The sequence below is a fragment of the Hylobates moloch genome, unplaced genomic scaffold (genome assembly GCF_009828535.3).
Source record: "Hylobates moloch isolate HMO894 unplaced genomic scaffold, HMol_V3 SCAFFOLD_22, whole genome shotgun sequence".
Classification (NCBI taxonomy): domain Eukaryota; kingdom Metazoa; phylum Chordata; class Mammalia; order Primates; family Hylobatidae; genus Hylobates; species Hylobates moloch.
In genome coordinates this window covers 30,287,123-30,309,185 of record NW_026652297.1, presented here as the reverse complement: position 1 = coordinate 30,309,185, position 22,063 = coordinate 30,287,123, and the positions used below count along the sequence as shown (strand labels likewise).

Here is a 22,063-nt window from a genome sequence, read left to right as displayed (position 1 = left end):
GGCAACATTATGCTTCTGAAACTTTCTACCAATGTATCCTCCAAAACAGGGGAGGGAAAATTTGGAATTCTGGGGTATTTGAGGACTTATGAGCTAAAACAGCATGCCTAAAGACACTCAGGTCTCATGCCCTTTGTTAAAAATTACTATAAAGTGCAATGTACTCTCAAACAGAACCAGGTTTGTTTCAGTGTTATAAAAATCGATCCTTAATTCCTCAGCCTTTGACTAAATATCCTCCAGGAAGATATGCATGGGTAGTCTTTCATGTGTTTCTGGCACATCAGAGGTGGTGAAACCATCATCAGATTGGTAAGTAACACAGCCCACATGACTTCAGGCTTTAAGAGTTCTAAATCTTAGAACTAACTATTAGATGCTATCTTTTTTGATACCTCAGATGATGTTTTTAAGTGGCCAGTCAAATGAATAAAGTGTTTCAAACAAAATAAAAACTAAAAGATGTATAAAACATAAGGTGAGCCCAAAGTCTAAAAAAAAATGTTTCCATTTAAAAATATATCCATGATTAAGGTACTTAAAATCATGTCACTTTAAGCTAGAGATTAAACAGGTCAGTGTCCACTCAGTGCCAACCAATGTCAGTTGGGCTCTTTAGACAGCTTTAAAAATTGATATTTATGGCTGGGCACAGTGGCTCACGCCTGTAATCCCAGCACTTTGGGAGGCCGAGGCAGGTGGATTACCTGAGGTCAGGAGCTTGAGACCAGCCTGGCCAACATGCTGAAACCCCATCTCTACTAAAAATACAAAATTAGCCAGGCACGGTGGCGCGTGCTTGTAGTCCCAGCTACCTGGGAGGCTGAGGCAGGAGAATTGCTGGAACCCAGGAGGTGGAGGTTGCAGTGAGCCAAGATTGAGCCACTGCACTCCAGCCTAGGCGACAGAGTGAGACTCCATCTCAAAAAACAAACTAACAAACAAACAGATACGTGTTTCGCATAAAATCCAACATACTAGAGAAGGAAGGTAAAGGAGATACAGGGAGAGAGGAAAGGAAAAAGAGAAAGAGAAGATAAAGGAAGGAAGGAGCTGAATTGCTTTAAACCCACGTAGCAGGTGATACCACTGGTTACAGAAAAAAATGCTTTAGGTACTTTAAAAAACAAATTCTCTAATAGGATGCAACATGGAAAATTTTACTACAGTCACTGTTTAAACATCTTTTGAAAAACTCCTGTTAAGAACTAGAGATGTAATGAAAATAAGACTTAGTTTCCACTCTCAAGGAGACTGAAGTTTTAGGGAGCAGGGGAACATACAAAATAGTTCATCATAAAACCAGGTGATGGAAGTATGTTGCAGAGTATTCCTGGAAAAACAGACAGTACAGCAAAATCTTGGAAGATAAGCAACATTAGGTCAGATTAAAAAGAGGTAGAGTGGTGGATGCCCTGTCACAACACAGCCTGTGAGAAAGCATGGCAGGAGAAGAGTGTGAGCCAGGGCGTGTGTGACAGAGGGGTGGCTGTTTATTTAAACACCTGTGCTATCGTAATGTTAAGCAGGACGCAGAAGCCAAGAGTCTATGGTGGCATATACCTCATTCATCCTCAAGTCTATTATCAATCTTGTATGGTTTACCGCAAATAGGAGGCAGGCTATAAATATCTGATGATTGACAAAGGTAGCCATTTAAAAAATGCTTCTACACAAATCAACACCAAATGGACATACATTATCATTTTCAGGCAAGACAGCGTGGCTCATGCCTGTAATCTCAGTACTTTGGGAGGTTGAGGCTGGAAGATTGCTTGAGCCCAAGAGTTCGAGACCAGCCTGGGCAACACAGGGACACCCCATCTCTACTAAAAATTAAAAAAAAAAAAAAAAAAAAGGCTTATTATTTTCAGCAAGATTCAGTCCATTTAAAATTTGGGCATTAGAAACCAGAAACAATTCCAATCCATTTTTTATCTATCCCATATATCGACTGACTTGATAATAAAATAACTTTCAAGGTAATCAAGCTCAATTTATATGTATTATTTTTAGAAAACACTCAGTAGTGCCAACTCTAACAAAACATCATTGTCCTTAACTCATATAAGGTATACATATTACTGAATCATCACCTCGTTGACTTTTTTTGTTTCTTTTTTTTTTAAGAGATGGGGTCTTTCTATGTTGCCCAGGCTGGCCTCAAACTCCTGAACTCAAGCAATCCTTCTGCCTTAGGCTCCTAAATGGTTGGGATCCCAGGCGGGTTCCCCAGCTCTCGATCACTTTCAACGATGGACTACACCACCAAATGGAATTTATTTTCACAAAATTAACAGGATGCACAGACATAATTACTGATATTATATGCAAAATCTTGTGTCTCAGTTTTCCTGGGGAAAGGATCCAGAATTTCCATCAGATTCTGAAAAGGGTCTAAGCCACCTACAAGTTACAAGTGACTGTTTTCTCCACTTGAAATCCTCATGGTAATGTGAGGAAACATTGCTTTTAAATTTACATACTCTTTACATAGTGAATGGGAAAAAAGTGAAAAAAGTAAAATAGCAACGAAGAGGGTGAAGAGAAAAGATAAAATATAACTACCAGGAAAAGGTCAGGATACCTGAAACCAGTCTTCGGATGCTCGGAACTGAAGGTGTCATCTCAGAGACTTCAGGCAGCTCGGGAATAGGACTGAGGAGGGGCTTCTTAGAAGCAATGTCTCTTTCCCCATATAAGGATTTCTGAACACTTTTCTTTCCCTTTCCTTTCTTCTTTCTGCAACTTTTTAAAACCTGAGAAAATGCATTAAAACATTGCAATTGAGAAAGATGTAGCACCATGTAAAATTTTGACCCTTTAACTAGTTATTTTTATTTTATTCTTTTTGAGACAAGGTCTCACTCTGTCATCCAGGCTGTAGTGCAGTGGCACGATCTCGGCTCACTGCAACTTCTGCCCTGGGCTCAAGCAAGCCTCCCATCTCAGCCTCCCAAGTAGCTGGGACCACAGGTGCACACCACCAGGACCGGCTTTTTATTTTGTATTTTTGGTAGAGATGAGGTCTCACCACGTTGCCCAGGCTTGTCTCAAATTCCTGAGCTCAAGCGATCCTCCTGCCTTGGCCTCCCAAAGTGCTGGGATTACAAGTGTGAGCCACGACGCCCAGTCTGACCCTTCAACTTCTATAATATCTTTAATTATTGTTTATATAGTGCTTTATTGAATAGTTAACTTTTATATTTCATTTAAAATTGTAACCATCTAAATCGAGGGTAGGAAGTCAGGTAACTTCCACAAAGTCAAATAAACTACAAAGCAGGATTCAGTTTATAAATTGCATGGTAGCTTTCTACATTTCCACAAGGCACTTGCCAAAACAAGGGCTGGATAAATGAAAAAATATATGAGATGCTTTAGAACTGCATGGATATAATGTCATGAGATATTTGTAAGAAGCACAGAGTTATGATGACTCAGGATTAACCTAGTGTGAGTTATATACTGCAAGCTGTGGGAGACTGCTTTATGCTCCCAGGTTTGGATGAAGAAACAGTAGGTGTGTATGAAAAATATGAAGAAAACACAAAGCTAGCTGAATCTGCAGATCCAAACAACAGATGACTTAATCAAGATTCGGTCAAACAAAATGGATTTTAACAAGCACAAGCAGAAGATGGAAGACAAAGGTCTGACATTAATTGATGGAAAATGTAGGTTTCCATAAAAATTAAAAGTTGCTTAATAATGTCCAGAATGGAGTATTACATTCAATTCTGAGTACTATATGAGCAACTAAGAAATAATGTTTTATGTTTTTTAAAAAGTTTCATATGGAAAAGACTTCGGGGAAATGCTGTACTGAAATACTAGAAAGACAGACTGTTATGGGCGAAAGGAATGAAATATATTCAATGTGACAATGTTGAAGAGAACCAGAACTTAGGGCCAACAGAAAACATATTAACAACACAGGCCAGGTGCGGTGGCTCACGCCTGTAATCCCAGCACTTTGGGAGGCCGAGGTGGGCAGATCACGAGGTCAGGAGATCGAGACCATCCTGGCCAACATGGTGAAACCCATCTCTACTAAAAATACAAAAATTAACTGGGCATGGTGGCGTGCACCTGTAGTCCCAGCTACTCAAGAGGCTGAGGCAGGGGAATTGCATGAACCGGGTAGGCAGAGGTTGCAGTGAGCTGAAATCGCCGCCACTGCACTCCAGCCTGGCGACAGCGAGACTCTGTCTCAAAAACAACAACAACAACAACAACAACAAAGAAAAACACAAACATCCAGAAAGTGGAATTCATTCACACATTTATTGAGACTGCTGTGTGCCAGGTAATAACTTGCCAGGTGTGGGATCTGGAAGAAAGAGGATGTGTTCTTCAAGGAGCTGCTGGTGTAAAGTAAACGAGTTACCATACACACGCACCATGACAGGCTGTGTGAACTGTGAAGATGGGTACCCGGCCTGCAGGAGGTGTTCAAGATCGGCTCCACGGAAAATGTCATGTCTAAGTCAAATCTCAAACAATCAAGGGCTGTTTTGGCCTATTATAGGGGCGATGCAGAAAGGCTTTTCAAAGAGAAGGGAATGCCATGTGCATGAATTCAAAGTGAGACAGCACAGCACAGGTGCAGGGCTGCATGCAGCAAGACACGGCCCATGGATCCATGCAGGAGTGGCAGGAGCAGAGCCCTTGTCACAGTGACTTGAATGAAAGCAATGAAGGCTCACTGCATGGTGACTTTGAGAGTGTCAACATTTGATCTTAAATTTAAGAAAGGTCATTTGGGTGACAGCACAGAATATATAGGTGAAACTAATGGTGAGATTCAAGAGTACAGAAATGGCACAAAACTATGTGCTCCTTGAGAAATCTATAGATATCCTGTGAAAACAAAACATTCCACAGAAAAATAATTTTAGAACTGTACAAGATGAATGTTCCTCCTGGTGATTTACAGTGTACATTTAACATGAAATTCTATGAGAAGTCCACAGTATAAATAATCTCTATACACATTAGGAAAATGCTGGGTTAAGTATTTTTCCAGTAAATATTTTCTTGTAGAACATCTGTTGACATTCCGTGGAACAGTTGGGGAAATGCTGGCTTGGTCAATGAACCCGAAAGCCAAAAGAAAAGAAAAATCTTAACTTGAGGCTCACAGATAAGTTGCAAAAAATAAATCAAAAAAAAAATTGGCCTCTGGTGGCAGATACTTTGCGTTAAAGTCTTGACTCTGTTACTTAACTGTTTTACAACCCTGGGCAAGTCAACTTTCTGTACCTCATTCTCCTCTGCAAAATAGAAATCACAACAGCACACTCCACATAAAGCTGTGGGGAGTATTAAATGAGTTGACATGTGATACAGCTGGTTAATGTAGGGCCTGACCCATGGTAAAAGCTATCTTGTTCTTTCAAATTCTTTTCCATTACTTGAGAGTTAATATGAGGAAAAATATTAAAACTTTATTTTTTTTTAGCCAGGCATGGTGGCACACACATGTAGTCCTAGCTCCTCAGGAGGCTGAGGCGGGAGGACTGCTTGAACACAGGAGGTTGAGGCTGCAGTGAGTTATGATCGCACCATTGCACTCCAGCCTGGGCAACAGAGTGACCCTTTTTAAAAAATAGAAAAAAAAATTTTAATTGACAAAAATTTAATATATGTATGGCATACAACACCATGTTTTGATATATGTATGCACTGTGGAATGATTAAATCAAGCTAATGAGCATATCCATTACCTCATATACTTTTAATTTTTAATATTAAATTACGTTATTAGTATTATTGTAGGGCACAGACCCAGTGTGGTCAGTTAATACACTATGGGCAATGCCACCAGATTATAATCGCCAGAATAGCTTCTGATATATGGGTTAAAAAAAAAAAAGATACCCTCTTTACATGATTTTGGAAATCATGTCCCTGGATCTACAACAGTGCCAAGCACACAGTGGCTACTCCACAAATAATGAATGAATGAATGGTCAAAGAAGTACACTTAAGCTTACATAAAATTTGCTCAACATGATTGAAAGACTAAATTTCTGTTTTTTCATGGTCATGGGCCAAGAGAAGTATATTACCACCCCCCCAAAAAAAAGACAACAATTAAAGCACCTCAGGTCTGTCTGTCCTGAAAATGTATCTGGCAGAGCTGATCTTAGTCATGAGAAGATTTCACCAGCAAAGGCCACAAACTTATCAAAATCTGAATTCACCACAGTACAAAAGCCTTGCTGATAGTATAATAACAGAAGAAGTGGTATATGCTTGGAACCCCTGGGGGAAACCATTTGATCAAGAAATGGTTAGGGTGGATTATGGCTTAGAATAGCCCAAGAACAACTGAAGGGATTGTCCGTAAAGCAATTCTGTTTACTCCAAAATCACTGATTCCTCTTCTCACACAGTGAAAGAGGTCAGGAAGCAGAAGTAAATGTTTATCTTTTGTCTTATTTGCATAATTAAGACTTCTTTAAATTATTTTCAGAGAATAGCTTTAAAATTTTTTTAAAATAATTCAGGCCAGCACGGTGGCTCATGCCCTTAATCCCAACACTTTGGGATGCCGAGGTGGGTGGGTTGCTTGAGCTCAGGTATTCGAGACAAGCCTGGGCAACATGACAAAACCCTGTCTCTACCAAAAACACAAAAATTAGCTGGGTGTGGTGGTGGGCCCTGTACTCCTAGCTACTAGGGAAGCTTGAGGCAGGAGAATCACTTGAGCCTGGGAGGCGGAGGCTGCAGTGAGCTGAGATCGAGCCACTGCACTCCACCTGGGTGACAGAGAGACTCTGTCTCAAAAAAAAAAAAAAACAAAACAAACAAAAACCATTCATGGACATGGCAACAAATCACACCACACAAGAAAGGTTACAGTGATCAAGCACACACTTGCCTGCCCCTGGTGCTTACTTATCTGCTGGCTCCACTTTTAGCTCTTGCAGTTAGCTCCCTCTCTCTGATAAAGGGCTCATACTGCTATATTTTTAACTTTTCATAATGGAAAATTTTAAACACCCAAAAAGTACAGAACCCCATGTATCCATCAGCTAACTTCAACAATTACTAGCCTATAGAAATCATGATTCATTTATACTCCCCTAACCCCAGATTATTTTAAAGCAAATCCCAGACGTTACATCATTTCATCTGAAAATCCTGCAGTGTCTTGAAGAGTTAAAGGTTCTTTTTCTATTAGAGACAATTACAAATATGGTTCAACAATAAAAAGAACTACTGATATACGTAACAACCTGGACAAATCTCCAGAGAATTATGCTGAGCGAAAAACCCAGTGCCCGAGTTACACAGTACATGACTCCATTTGGGTAACCTTTTTGAAATGACAAAACTGTAGGAATGGAGAAAGATTAGTAGTTGCCAGGGGATGAGGCGGGGTTATGGGGTGGGGTTAGGGGTAGGAAATGGATGTAGCTACAAAGGGCCATGGGAGAGCTGTCTATCTCGGCTGTATCAATATCTTGGCTGCAACACTGAACTATGGTTTTGCAAGATGTCACAATTGGGGGAAACTAGGTAAAGGGTACTTGGGATCTCTCTGCATTACTTCTTAGAAGAGTGTGTGTATCCAAAATGATCGCAAAACTTAAAATGTACACCAGGGATAGAGGCTCATGCCTGTAATCCCAGCACTTTGGGAGGCCTGGGGGGGCAGATTACCTGAAGACAGGGGTTTGAGACCGGCCAGGCCAACATAGTGAAACCCCGTCTCTACTAAAAATACAAAAATTAGCTGAGCATGGTGGTGCACACCTGTAGTCCCAGCTACTTGGGAGGCCCAGGCAGAAGAATCACTTGAACCCGGGAGGAGGAGGTTGCAGTGAGCCAAGATCGTGCCACTGCACTCCAGCCTGGGCGACAGAGCGAGACTCCATTCCAACAAAACAAAAAACAAAACAAAACAAAACATAATTCAACAAAACACAAAAACCATGATGGCAATTTTCCCTAGCATCTCCTCAAAGTTCAAATTTCTCCCTTGGCCCATAATTTTTTTCCTAAAACAATTGTTCTAATCAGGACCCCAATAAGATCTCCACACATACCATTTGATTCATGTCTTTTAGTCTCTTTTATTCTATGGCTCCTTCTTTCACTCCCCTTGACATTTATTTGGTGAGTACATTGAGGCATCTTTCCTATAGAATTAGCCAAGTCCTAGATTTGGCTCACTATAGTAGGTGAATCTATGTTCCTGCATGTCCTATAAATTGCTAATTAGATCTAGAAGCTTGATTAGATTCAGTTTTGATGGACAAATTTGAATACAATTGTATAACCAACAAATTAAAAATTGCATATAGTATGGTGGATGAGAGGTTTTGACAGATGTATACATTGGGACATGATTAAACTAACATATCCACCACTTCACATAATTATTTTATGGTAAGAACACTCACAATGTCATCTCTTAGCAATTTTCACATATACATTATTACTTCCTAGTCACCGTGCTGTACAACAGATATCCAGAACTTCCTCATCCTAACTGAAACTTTGTACCCTTGAACCAACATCTCATCCCCCACCACTCAAGCCACTAGCCCCCTGACAACCACCATTCTATTCTTAGCTTCTGTGAGTTTTCTTTTCTTTTTTTTTTTTTTTTTAAAAAAAGATTCCACATGTTAAGAAAGATCTTGTCTCTCTGTGCCTGGGCTCTTTTACTTAACATAACGCCCTTAAGGTCCTTCTATGCTGTCAAAATGACAGGATTTCTTTAAGGCTGAATAGCATTTTTTTGTGTGTGTACACACATATTTTTTCTTTGTCCATTCATCTGCTGATGGATACTTAGCTTGAGTCCATAATTTGGTTATCGCTCTTTGATATACTGATTTCATTTCCTTTGGATACATACCCAGAAGTGGGATTTGCTGGATCATATGTTAGTTCTATTTTTAATTTTTTGAGGAACCCCCGTACTGTTTCCCATAATGGCTTGTGAAGATGGATTATTTGGAGTTACCATGTCATAAACAACTAGAGTCTAGAGACCAGGGGAAAAAAAGCACTTGGGACTCTAAGACTAAACTTAACTACCACCATCACTCACCAGAGTTTACCAGCTCCCCAAAATTTTGCTTAGGGCCAGTGAGTTTTCTTTCTAAATAATATGTAATATTTCTCTTTCTACTAAAAACCCCAACTTTCTTTGTTCTTAGGACATATCAAAGACCACCTCGGTCTGTGTGTATGCCCCAAACTGCAATTACGTTTTCCCAAATACAACACTTTGTTTAGAGATTCAGTTCTATATTTTTAGTTGACTTTGCCAATCAAAACAGGCTGTAGCAATTAACATTCCTATCAACAGTGTACAAAGGGTTCCCTTTTCTCCATATCCTCTCCAACACTTGTAATCTTTCATCTGTTTGATAATAGCCAGTGATATCTCATTGTGGTTTTAATTTGCATTTCCCTGATGATTAGTGATGTTAGCCATTTGCGTGCCTTTTGAGAAATGTCTATTCTGGACCTTTGCCCATTTTTAAATTGGTGTGTTCTTGCTATTGAGCTGTTTTGAGTTTCTTATATATTTTGGCTATTAACCCTTTATCAGATGTGTGGTTTGTAGTTGTAACATCTTCTCCCATTCTATAGGGTGTTTCTTTCCTCTGTTGATTGTTCCTATGTCACATCAGCCTATTATCAAACGTTTTAGCAGCTTTGTTGAGCATTTCTTTTATTAGCTGAAATTCTTCTATAAACAACTTTTCCCTTATCAACTATTTGTTTACCTGAAATAGAGCTCAAATTTTATTTTCCTGTTAACAGAAAAATGAATGGGTATCCTAGCAAGCTTCTAAAGTGTCCATCACTTAAAAAAAAGTAATAAACTTATGTGTTATTTCATGATTGTACTTCCACGCTTTGCAATGCTGATGGGCACATTTGGTCAGTGGAAGTCCCTTCAAGATGGTTTTGTGTCTTTTAACATGACACCAGTAGTTTTTTTTAGCATCCTTCCTTGTACTCTGGTACAGACCCAACCAGGTTCACTTTTTAAATTTGTTGTTGTAAATCCGAAAGCAGCCATTTTACCAAGGGACCTTAACCCCTTTTAACTGGTATGTCTAATGACAATCTATGCACCAGGGATCTCATGAATTTTAAGCTGGATAGAGATGGACAATTCTTTTAAATGGAAAATGAGTTTCTACTCTTATTTCCAATTCAAATTTAGTCTTACAAAGTTTTAAATTTGTTGAATTTAAAAATTTATCTTTTGTCTCTTAGTGAACATCTTCTTAGGAAAAAATTGCTTATTTGCTTTATTCTAAATTTGGTGCTTCTATTGAGTATTTCATACCGTTTATAATTTCTTTGCAGTTATTTTTGTCCTTAAGATTTATCCCCCTTATAGGGCCAGGCGCAGTGGCTCTCGCCTGTAATCCCAGCACTTTGGGAGGCCAAGGTGGGCAGATCACGAGGTCAGCAAATCGAGACCATCCTGGCTAACATGGTGAAACCCAGTCTCTACTAAAAAATAAAAAATAAAAATTTAGCCAGGCATGGTGGCGGGTGCCTGTAGTCCTAGCTACTCAGGAGGCTGAGGCAGGAGAATGGCATGAACCCGGGAGGCAGGGTTTGCAGTGAGCCGAGATCACGCCACTGTACTCTAGCCTGGGTGACAGAGTGAGACTCGGTCTCAAAAAAAACAACAACAAGATTTATCCCCCTTATATTCAAATTTCTAGGTTTGAAAAAATTCTTAATGAGGTTAAGCCACCAACTTGACGTAGTAAGATTAATTTGTCAAATTTTGCTTTCACTTTTTAGAGATTGTTCTCTTTCTACTAGTTTTAATTTTGTTTCATAGTCAGGTAAAACATTTAAATGGTCTCACAATCAAAACTGAAAAATAGTAGACACTTAACAAAGTCTAGCTTGCATTCACATTCTCTCCTGTCTCCTCCCTTCTCCCTATAGCCAGTTTTTTATTTCTCTTTGGTTTATTCTTCAATTTAAAAATCAAAACTATATGTGTGTGTGTACTCTACTTTCTTAGACAAAGGGTAATGTATTCGTTTGTAAGGCTACTGTAATAAAATGTCACAAACTAGGTAGTTCAAACAACAGAAACTAATTTTCTCCCAGTTCTGGAGGCTGGCAGTGTAAGACCAGGGTGTTGGCAGGGCTGGTGTCTCTTGGGGCCTCTCTCCTTGGCCTTCAGATGGCCACCTTCTTGCTGTGTCCTCACATGGTCATTTCTCAATGCACACGCGTCCCTGGTGTCCCTATGTAGGTCCGAATTTCCTCCTCTTATAAGAACACCAGTCAGAGTGGATTAGGACCCACCCTATGGATCTCATTTTAACTTAATAACTATTTTGAAGACCAAATCTCCAAATACAGTCACATTCTGAGATCCTGGGAGTTAGGACTTCAATATATAAATTTGGGAGGGGACACAATTCAGTGGTTGACCACATATATTGTTTTATAACATGCTTTTTTCATTTTAACAATAAACACAGTCATCCCTTAGTATCTGTAGGGGAATTGGTTCCAGGACCTCCTGTGGATATCAAAAATCTGCAGATACTCAAGTCCCCGACATAAAATGGCACAGTATTTGCATACAGCCTATGCAAACTTCCTTTTACAGCATTATACTGTAAAAATACAGCATAATAACTATGCTTTAAAGCATCTCTAGATGACTTAACACTGAATACAATATAAATGCTACATAGTTAATATGCTGTATTTTAAAATTTGTATTTTTTTAAATTATTGTATTATTGGGTTTTTCTGAATTTTTTTTTTTAATAATATATTAAGAAAATACAGATGGGGTTGTGCTATGTTGACCAGGCTGGTCTCACACTCCTGGCCTCAAGCAATCCTCCAATATCAGCCTCCCAAAGTGCTGAGATTACAGATGTGAGCCACCTCGCCCAGCCCTGAGTGTTTTTGATTCAACCAACCACAGATGCTGGACCAGAGTATATAGAGGGCCATCTGTGTCCCCTTGGCATCACTGCATAGAAGTGTATGGAAGTTCTCTTCACAACTTTTTACAGCTCCCTAATATTCGCTTTATGGAAACACCACAGTTTTTTCAACAAGTCTCATATTGATAAGCATATGGTTTGCTTTTAGTCTTTTGCTTTACAAAGAATGCTGCAATAAATAAACATATATTTTTGTATTTTGATCAGTGGATCTTTCAGATGGATTCCTAGAAATAGGCCTGTTGGGTCAAAGGATAAATGAGTATTTAATTTGGCCAGATACTGCCAAATACTCCTCCACAGAGGTCTGCTTTAGCAGAAAATGTGAGTGTGCCTGTTTGCCCCATAGCCTTACCACGTTGAGTATGCTGTCAACTTTCAGATTTTTGGTTATCTAAAAGGTGAGAAATGGCATCTCAATGCACGTTACAGCTGCAATTCTCTTATGATGAAGAAGTCTGAACATTTCCTTCCTGTGCTGAAGGTCATTTTCATTTCAGTTTTGTAAATGTTTTATTATCTTTTGAAGACTGTTCCTTTCTAAGTAACTTAGAAGCTCTTCAAATATTAGTGACATTAATCCTTGGTGTCTGATATGAGTTGCAAATACTTTTCCCAAGCTTGTCCTTTGTCTTTTAAATTTTCTTATGGGAATTTTTTTCCTTACGCATGCTCCATGATGTATGGTTCAAAAGATATCAAATTCACCAATCCTTTGCCCTGTTTCTGGTTTTTGAGTCACACTTTGGGAACTTTCTCCATTTCTGGTTTATAAAGGAATTTACTCTTGAGGATTCTAATGCTACTTCTGGTTGAGAACTGGCATTTAATCTAATTTTAGTTATCTGTCAATGTCTTGCTATGAAAGATGAAAAAACTGCTCATTTAAAACAAAACCTGCCTCTTTTCTATGTTAATTTTGGTTCTTCACTTGGTAAACATTGAACTTTTATATTCCTATTTCTTTTCATTAAATTTTAAAATATATATCTTGAATCTCTCATGATAATGATGATAATGACCACAAAGCTTACTATGGCCAGACACTGTTCTAAGAGTTGAGCATGCATGAATTCATTAAGATTCACGAGCTTCTAACATCCGTTTCCACCAGTTTTACAAACAAACAAACACACAAACAAAACAGGAGTCCAGAATTTTACCCAGCATTGCACTGGAGGGAGGAATGAACTCAGGATTTAAACCCAGGGGTCTGGTCCAGAGTCTGCACTCTTGCCAGCAACACCATTAGCCCCCTTGTTTCTACCTTTTTAACTCTCTTTTCACCTTCTGCTATTAACTACATTTTCCTATCATTAGATTGTTAATACTTACATTGTCCTGCACAACAACCAAGTTGTTAAAAGATTTGTCCTTAGTTGAAAACAAATAGCATCTATATTATTATGACTGCAAACATTTTTCACGGCTCTGCCAAGTACAGCTTTCATACTCTTTTCTTCTCCTCTGGGCCCCTTGAGGGAGATGATTCCTAGCACTATAAAATCTACTTTTCCTTATACTGCATTATTGCTTGAAATCACAGTAATGTTTGCTTCGTATTTATAACTTTTATATAGACTTTTATTTGAAATGGTATATAATTACCAGTTTTTTCGTATGTGACATACCTTTCATTCTTTCAATCACAGGTCTTTTCTGTTTTTTATCTCCGGCTCCTTCTCTCTGCTCAAATTTGGACGGGTTGCTCTTCTGGGCTGGCTGAACAGCTATAACCAGCAATTTCCCTTTGATTGTGCTCTTGTATTGTTAGATCCATTGTGTCCTGAATTCTTAAGCTTAGTTCCTCATTTTGCTAGAGTTTCTCCTCCAGTAGCATCCAGAGAAAAATAACTTTCTGGCTGGGCATGTTGGCTCACGCCTGTAATCCCAGCACTTTGGGAGGCTGGGGTGAGAGAAGTGATTGAGCCCAGGAAGAGTCTGAGACCAGCCTGGGTAACAAGGTGAGACCCCCCACCCCCCGCTGCTTCAAGAAAGTAAAAAAAATTAGCCAGCCGGGCGTGGTGGCTCACGCCTGTAATCCCAGCACTTTGGGGGGCCGAGGAAGGCAGATCATGAGGTCAGGAGTTTGAGACCAGCCTGGCCAACATAGTGAAACCCCATCTTTACTAAAAATACAAAAATTAGCCAGGCATGGTGGTGCGAGCCTGTAGTCCCAGCTAACTGGGAGGCTGAGGCAGGAGAATTGCTTGAACCCAAGAGGTGGAGGTTGTGGTGAGCCAAGATCATGCCACTGCACTACAGCCTGGGCAAGACAGCAAGACTTCATCTCAAAAGAAAACAACAACAACAACAACAAAAAAAACTAGCCAAGCGTGGTGGCGTGCACCTGTAGTCCCAGCTACTCAGGAGGCTGAGGTGGGAGGATCACTTGAGCCTGGGAGGTCAAGCATGCAGTGAGCAGTGACCACAGCACTGCACTAAAGCCTGGGTGAGAGTGAGACCTTCTCTCAAAAAAGAAAAGAAAAAAAGAAACACTCAAATGTCTTTTATTTTTTCCTTCACACTTAATTGAGACTTTGGCTGGGTGTAGAATACTCGGTTGAAATTTTCTTCTAAGCTTTAAATGAACTCTTGTATCATTTTGTAGCTTTCAGGCTATTGTTAGACCTGATGCCACTCTGGTTCTTATTTCTCTGTAGGAAAAGCCCTCTTTCCTCATTATCCTTATTGTTCAGTTTCACAGTTACAGGCCTACCCCCTGGCCCTTCTTCATTGTACCAGGCATTCAGTGGGCGCTTTTAACTTGAAGACTCCTTTCTTCAGTTCTAGGAAATCCTCTTCTTTTATTTGAATAATTTCTTCCATTCTATTTTTGGGAAATCCTCTTCTTTTATTTGGATGACTTCTCCCATTCTATTTTCTCCTTCTTTTTCCTAAGAGTCCTATGATGTCTCCTAGATTCTCTTGTTTCCAGTCTTTCTTTTGCTCTATCTTCTGGGAGACTTTCCTTAACTTTAATTCTTTTGTCCAACTACTAAATTTTATGTTTTGCAATTCCTTTTTCATAGTATCTCCTTACTTTTATGCAGATGATATTTTCTTAAATTGGAGTAGAGTATTTATGTATGTAAAATTTCCTTCTATTCCTTGAATAACCTATTTCTCTGAGGTCGGTTTTTAACCTTATTAACATTGGTCTTTTCTCTTTCATGCTATTTGTTCTATTCAATTGTCTTGTTTCTTATTTAAGATTGGGTAAGTTGGTATATAGGTTTCCTCTGCTTTCCAGCTCAGTCTCTTTCCTGCATGGAAATCCTACCTAGGAACTCGGCATGGGGCAGGGTGGGGCAGAATGCTGGAGTGTCAACTGTCAGGATTTGCATTAGGGCAGGAGCTGGCTGTCAAGATTGTGGGACTTTCCAAATGCCAGAATGAGGGCTTTAATCTAGATGACAACATCTGTTCTGAGCATCAGGGTGGGAGGGGGCTGGTGTGCCGACTGGTGCAAACTGTCCCACATATAGGACTTCAATTCATCTCTCTGTTTTTCAGTACCACCTCTCACTCTCACCATCCATCGTACCTGCCAATTCTGGGCCAGGGTCTCTTGGGATTCCCATGAACAGGCTGGCTCCCAGCTCCTCTCTAGCTCCCTCCTCGCACATTCTGAGCTGTAAATCTTTCCACCTTTTTTTATGTCAGCACGCTCCCATCTGCTTGGTCTTCTAGAAATTCATTGAAGGCTGTCGTCGGTTTCTCAATACCCCTCCTCATCCCTTTCCTCCTCTCATTGCTATTCTAAGTGTATTCCTTTTATTACCTAAATGGTATCAATTCAGCAAGGTCCTGGGAGGGATTGCAGTGAGTTAATGCTCAATCCTTTTTGTACTTTCTGGCCGTAATTTTATATGAATAGGTGTATATTCTTTGTAAGAGTGCTTTAAAATATATATACACAAATACGCGAAGGAAATCAATTTCTAACGTAATAAGTTGTATGTATATTTTTGAATTAATGGTTTTTTTTCAGCAAGATAATCTTTCATCATTTTATCGAGAGTGTGTGACCTTAAAAAAGGGAACTAAAGCAAGAAAACACCCAGTTCCTTCTGGATTTAATGACTTAAGTATATCTGCTATTCAACCAAGAAAAGCAGTCCTTTTTATTTCATGGAGGGGGAAGGAAGTTTATGGAATGTTTTGGGTGGGTGTATAGATTGATAAGTTTAGTTTTAGAAATGCTGATTATGACACAGCATGGTTAAAGACAGATGTCTAGTACGTAGTTGAACACAGATTTATAGATCAGGAAGTTTTGGTCTTCATATATGGTCATTGACCATGCTGTGTATGAAATTACCCAGAAAATAAACAATTTACAAGGGCAAAGAAGAGAATTCTGGAAAATAAAAACACTTAACAATGGGGGACAAACCTTAGGCAGAGACTGTACAGGAGTGTTCCATCATGTCAAATGCTAAGATGTCCATTAAGAACAGGACTGAAAAGTATGCAGTGGCTTTAGTATTAAAAATGAAGTGAAGCGGCAAAGTGGTGAAGAAGAAGGCCAGATGTCAGTGAATGTGTGGTAGTACTACCCCCAACTCCCGTGTGAGTGTCTCTAGGGGCTATGTCAGATGAAAGAGAGGATAACTCAGTCAGACTGGAAATTTTGCTGGATGGATGAGGTGGAAGGAAAAGGATCCAGAATTGAGATTCCTGACAAGAGTTGGAAATAGTTCACTCAGTTCAGGATGAAGAGGGAAACATGAACTTAAGGTATATCTGAAAGCTTAGCAGTAAAGAAGGAATTCCAGAGTAAGGGAGTGAGTAGACCGGGTGGACAGGAAGTTGGGGGTCAGAGAATGAGCACTACTACACGTGCGAAGGTGTTAGGCAGTAACAAGTTGTAAGAATGGCAGCAAGAGTGAGTAGGTGGCTTCGGAGTGTGGAGTCCAGATCACTGAGCTGGAGAAGGAAAAGGAACTGGGTTAAGGTGTTAAATTGGCTAACCACATCGACTGTAAGGGTATCTGAGACAACCACAAGTGTTAAGAAAGACTGAGAGCTAGTTTCTAAATTTTTCCTTAAATTTAAGGAAAAATTTGATTCAGCAACTGGAAGAAGAGAATCTACAAAGTAGCAAGCGGCACACTCATCCCTGCCTAAAAAAATCAGGATTCCCAATAGGGTAATATGTTGGGGTAGATTCAAAGATGAGAATTAATTTCAGGTTTGAGTGCCTACTAATTTACTGTGCAGGAAGTACGCAACACAAGAAGATGAAGAAGATGCAAAAGTGTCCCTTAGGTAATTCAGAGTTAAGTATATAACCTCCCCCACCCCATTCTACTCCACGATAAGATTACATTAATAATCTTGGTCCAAAGTCAACTGGAAAAAAATGTGTTTCTATATTTTCCTAATTATGCAATAAGGAAACATACCACTTCTACTTTTTATTATATCTTTAAACACCTGCTTACCTGATTCTTCTTAGGAAGTGCTCTCTTTGTACACTTTGTTTCTTGAGACTTCCTCCTATTAATTTTCTTTTCTTTACAAGGCTGAACTTCTGTATTCAATAAGTTGCAAACACTCTCTTCTACAACACTGACTGATTGCTATAAAGAAAGTGTAAAGTGAGGATACCATAAAGCACAAGCAATTACATGTTAATGTGCAGCTCTCACTCTTGTGCTTCCCAGGACGCTTCTACCACTTTAGATCCCATTTATTCTGAATTCACAAACCTTATTAAAAGCACTTTGATGAAAATTGGTGGAAATAGTAATTACCAATATCTGAACTATCAAATGCAGACCCAGAAGTATACATACATTACCCAATTATATTAGGGAAGAAAGAAAAAACAGCTTAAGAATTTGTTCATTTATTCATTCATCAACTACTCATTAAGAACCTACAATTTAGCACCTAACTACTGGGTTATGGGGAAAAAAATCATGAATTTTTAGATTATCTAGGTTTGAATCCTGGATTTAACATCCAACCCTGTAAGCCAAATACCCCATGAGAGCATATGTTTATACTTTATGATGTTATAAACAAAAATCCAAATTTTATCTAATTTAACAAACTAGCAAAAGACATGCATTCAATGGGAGTTACGCTTATATATAACTCCCAGTTGAAACCAAGTGTTAAAAAACAGACTGAAGCACAATTTAAAAAAGGTTATACCTATATCATTTTCTGGTTCTGTTAATTACATGCTGATCTTCTCCACTTTCACCTCAACGAAATTCATAAAATCATACAGATCCCAAACAAATTTCGTTAACTTCCATGTTAACACAGCTCTGAAAGTATCTTTTTAGATTTTTCTTCTAATAGAATTAAAATCAAATCAGAAACACACTATCACCTTATAGGTTACATGCTAGGTAGGATAAAGTATTAGTTTTTTTTTTTTTTTGAGACGGAGTCTCGCTTTGTCGCCCAGGCTGGAGTGCAGTGGCGCCATCTTGGCTCCCTGCAAGCTCCGCCTCCCGAGTTCACGCCATTCTCCTGCCTCAGCCTCCCTAGTAGCTGGAACTACAGGAGCCTATCACCACGTCCAGCTAATATTTTTTGTATTTTTAGTAGAGATGGGGTTTTACCGTGTTAGCCAGAATGGTCTCAATCTCCTGACCTCATGATCCGCCTGCCTTGGCCTCCCAAAGCGTTGGGATTACAGGCGTGAACCACGGTGCCTGGCCAAAGTATTAATTCTTAATGACACTGATTAAACTAAGATTTCACCCATTATCATTTGGCCATGAAAACAGAAAAGTATATTGCACGATTTAAAAACAAATACATTGTACCAAACACAAACACTTACATTTCTTCTGCTAGAAGTCCTTGTTATTCTACCAACTTTATGAGAGGATATTTTCTCATGGTTATTTGAAGAACTAAAGGTATCAGTGCCTGATAAACAAGACAAAAGCTGAATCAGGGTACGAAACCAAAAACTGTAACGTACATCTTCTTTTGTAAACGCTGTGTTTAGGATATCCACCTTTAATACCATATCTAAACAAAAAAAAGAGGAGCCAAGCAGCAGAAATTTTGAAATCCAATTTTTTTTTTTCATTTTAAAAAACTTTAAGCTTACTGGATACTCAGAAACTTTCACCACTTTCCCTGGTGATTGCTTAACATATTACCAAGCTAAGATAGCAGAATAAATCACATTACAATAAATGCATGTATTTTCATGAACGTCCATTTATTCCACAATACATTTTGTATAATGAAATCACAATAAAGGACATTAAGATAACCATGAAAATACTTGTTTTAAATTTTATTTAAAGTGTAGGATAGGAAAATTTTATCACTTTTTTTTTTGCAGATGGAGTCTCACTCTGTCATCCAGGCTGGAGTGCAGTGGTGCAATCTCAGCTCACTGCAACCTCCATCTCCCCGGTTCAAGTGATTCTCCTGCCTCAGCCTCTTGAGTAGCTGAGATTATAGGCACCCGCTACCATGCCTGGCTAATTTTTTTTTTTTTTTTGCATTTGCAGTAGAGACCAGGTTTCACCATGTTGGCCAGGCTGGTCCCGAACTCCTGACCTCAAGTGATCCGCCTGCCACAGCCTCCCAAAGTGCTGGGATTACAGGCATGAGCCACTGTGCCCGGCAGATGACTTTTAATGATATAAATGGAAGGTGGTATAATGTGTTTAAGGGTATGGGCTTTGGAATGTGATAGACTGTGGTTCACATTTTAGCTCTAACTTAGTAACGCATGGTTTGGAGTCTACTAGGTTTGGTTTGTGTCAACAAGAAGCCATTAAAGGGTTTCTGCCAGGGAAGACACCTGAAAAAAAGTGCCCGTCCCATGACATCTGCCAGCTAAGTCCTGGTTTGTCAGAAAAGCTGGGAGTAATCTGTTGCTTTGTCATAATCATAAAAAATCCAGAGACCTTGGAAAGCACATGTTCTAAAAATGCCACATTAATGTTGAGGAAAAAGTCTGGATATTTAAGAATGATCCTTACATCCAGATGTCAGTTCTGTAAACTGTGAACAGCAGTTTGTCATTGATACTTAAGAGTTGAGAGGCTAACTCCACTGCTTCTAGCAACTAGCAAAATGGGGATTCCATCTGAGGAAGTGAATTCTGGGTGATTATGAAGTATGAGGCTTGGAATGGAAGAGGCATAGATGAATAGCTTCATGTCAGCTTTCCAATACTGTTAGGTTTTTTTAAACCAAGTATATATTGTGGTAACAAATATGAAATTTTTAAAAGAAAATAAAAGTCAACATATACACATATAAAAAATGACATCTGTGATTTTAAGATAAACAAGGTACTACCTGAAAGGGTCTCAGAGATTGATGACTTATTAGGAGAACTCAGAACGGCAAATGATACTTGAAGTGGTTCTATGTTTTCCTAAACAAAGGAAAAAAGAGTAGAAGTTAGATATCTTTAAAGGCAGTGAATATATAATGTGCCCAAAAGAAGAGTAAGAATTTATTTTGGTAGGAGAAACTATAATAAGCATAAAGATGGGTAATCAGTAAAAGATTTTAAAAGTCAAAGCAAAACAAATATATTGAATAGAAAAATATATGTATATCATTTACCAATCATGTTTGTAATTAAATGTTTACTAACTGCAATCCATCAAACTACCAAGAAAATTTGTAAGTGAAAGTACACATAATGATCTGATGCTAAATTTCTAAGTCCTAGAAAGAAAATTTAAAAATTCATTCATAAACACAATCTAACATCATAATACTATTCAGGGAACTCCAGGGTAAGATGGCAATATAAATACAGACAGCAAATCTTTTCCACATAATTGCTGGTAAGATATTTATTAACTGTTCATTTTGCATAGACAACATGTGTCAGTTTGAAGAAATTCTCTTTTATTACCATTTTGCTCAGAGGTTTTGTTTTTTAAATGAGAAATGGATACTAGACTTTGTTAAATGATTTTTCTGCATCTACTCAGATGATCATATTTGTGTCTTAGTCTTTTAACAAGGCGAATTACACTGATTGTTTTTCAAACATTAAACAACTTTGCAGCCCAAGGCTAAATCTCACATGGTTATGATGTATTATCTTTTTATATATTGCTATGTTTACAAGAATACTGAACCGTAGTTTTCTTCTCTTGTAATGCCTGTCTGATTTTAGCACCAGGTTAATGCCGAAATCACAATGCTGACATCAATTAACCTACCCCTTCAATTTGTGGAAAAATATGTGTAGAATTAGTATTTTAACTTGCTCAAATGTTTGGTAGTATTCATCAGTAAAATCATCAAAAACTAGCCAGGCATGGTGATGTGTGCCCATAGTCCCAGCTACTCGGGAGGCTAAGATGGGAGGATATGGGAGGATAGCTTGAGCCTGGGAGGTTGAGGCTGCAGTGACCCAGGATCGCATCACTGCACTCCAGCTTGGGTGACAGAGTAAGACACTATCTCAAAAAAAAAAAAAAATCATCTATACCTAGAGTTTTCTTTGTGGGAAGGTTTTAACTAAAATTTAAATTTCTTAAGTTGATATACGGCTATTGAGGTAATTTGTTTCACCTTTAGAGAGTTTAGGTAGTTTGTGTCTTCCAAGGAATGTATCCAGTTTACCTAAGTTGTTAAATTCATTGGCATAAATCTGTTCAGTATGTACAAGGAGTCAGGGAAGTATTATTTGTAATGGGGAAAAACTCATAAAAACCTACATACAAAATAGATTAATTTAAACCATGGCATATCATTTAGTCTATCTCATTATTTCAAAGCATAGTTAATGCTCATGCAAAGCAGGTGAAGCCTGATGAAAATACAGGCAAGCTTGTTCCACGCTTTTCATACTTACAAGATTCTCCCCCTTGTCATCAAAATCTGGTTGAGGTAGTGGCTCAGCAACAGGTGACTGCTCAAGCAGCAGGGAACTGAGACCACTCAAGTCCTTTTTACAAACAGGTGTCCCTCCTTTACGCAATGGAGTATTTGCTGGCAAAGACTCATCAAACACTTCCGGGCTTAAGTCCTCTCCAAAAGTAACTCTCTTCCTCTTCCTCATTTTTAGAAAGGGCGGTGCTTCAAAATTTTCTTCATCTTCTATAATTAGATAATAAATG

The 22,063-nt window shown here is 38.8% G+C and overlaps 1 protein-coding gene across 10 annotated transcripts in view; it reads right to left on the bottom strand.

Moving 5' to 3' along the window:
- The window catches only part of CDCA2 (cell division cycle associated 2), a 52,479-nt gene that overhangs the window by 4,206 nt on the left and 26,210 nt on the right, over positions 1-22,063 (bottom strand). For all 10 annotated transcript variants that reach the window (XM_058433423.1, XM_058433422.1, XM_032144472.2 and 7 more), the window contains 5 exons: positions 21,799-22,043; positions 20,277-20,355; positions 18,790-18,878; positions 17,429-17,566; positions 2,588-2,759 (listed from right to left, as the gene is read on the bottom strand). In XM_058433423.1, coding sequence (XP_058289406.1) covers positions 2,588-2,759; positions 17,429-17,566; positions 18,790-18,878; positions 20,277-20,355; positions 21,799-22,043 — 723 coding nt within the window. The remainder of the gene's footprint in view (positions 1-2,587; positions 2,760-17,428; positions 17,567-18,789; positions 18,879-20,276; positions 20,356-21,798; positions 22,044-22,063) is intronic.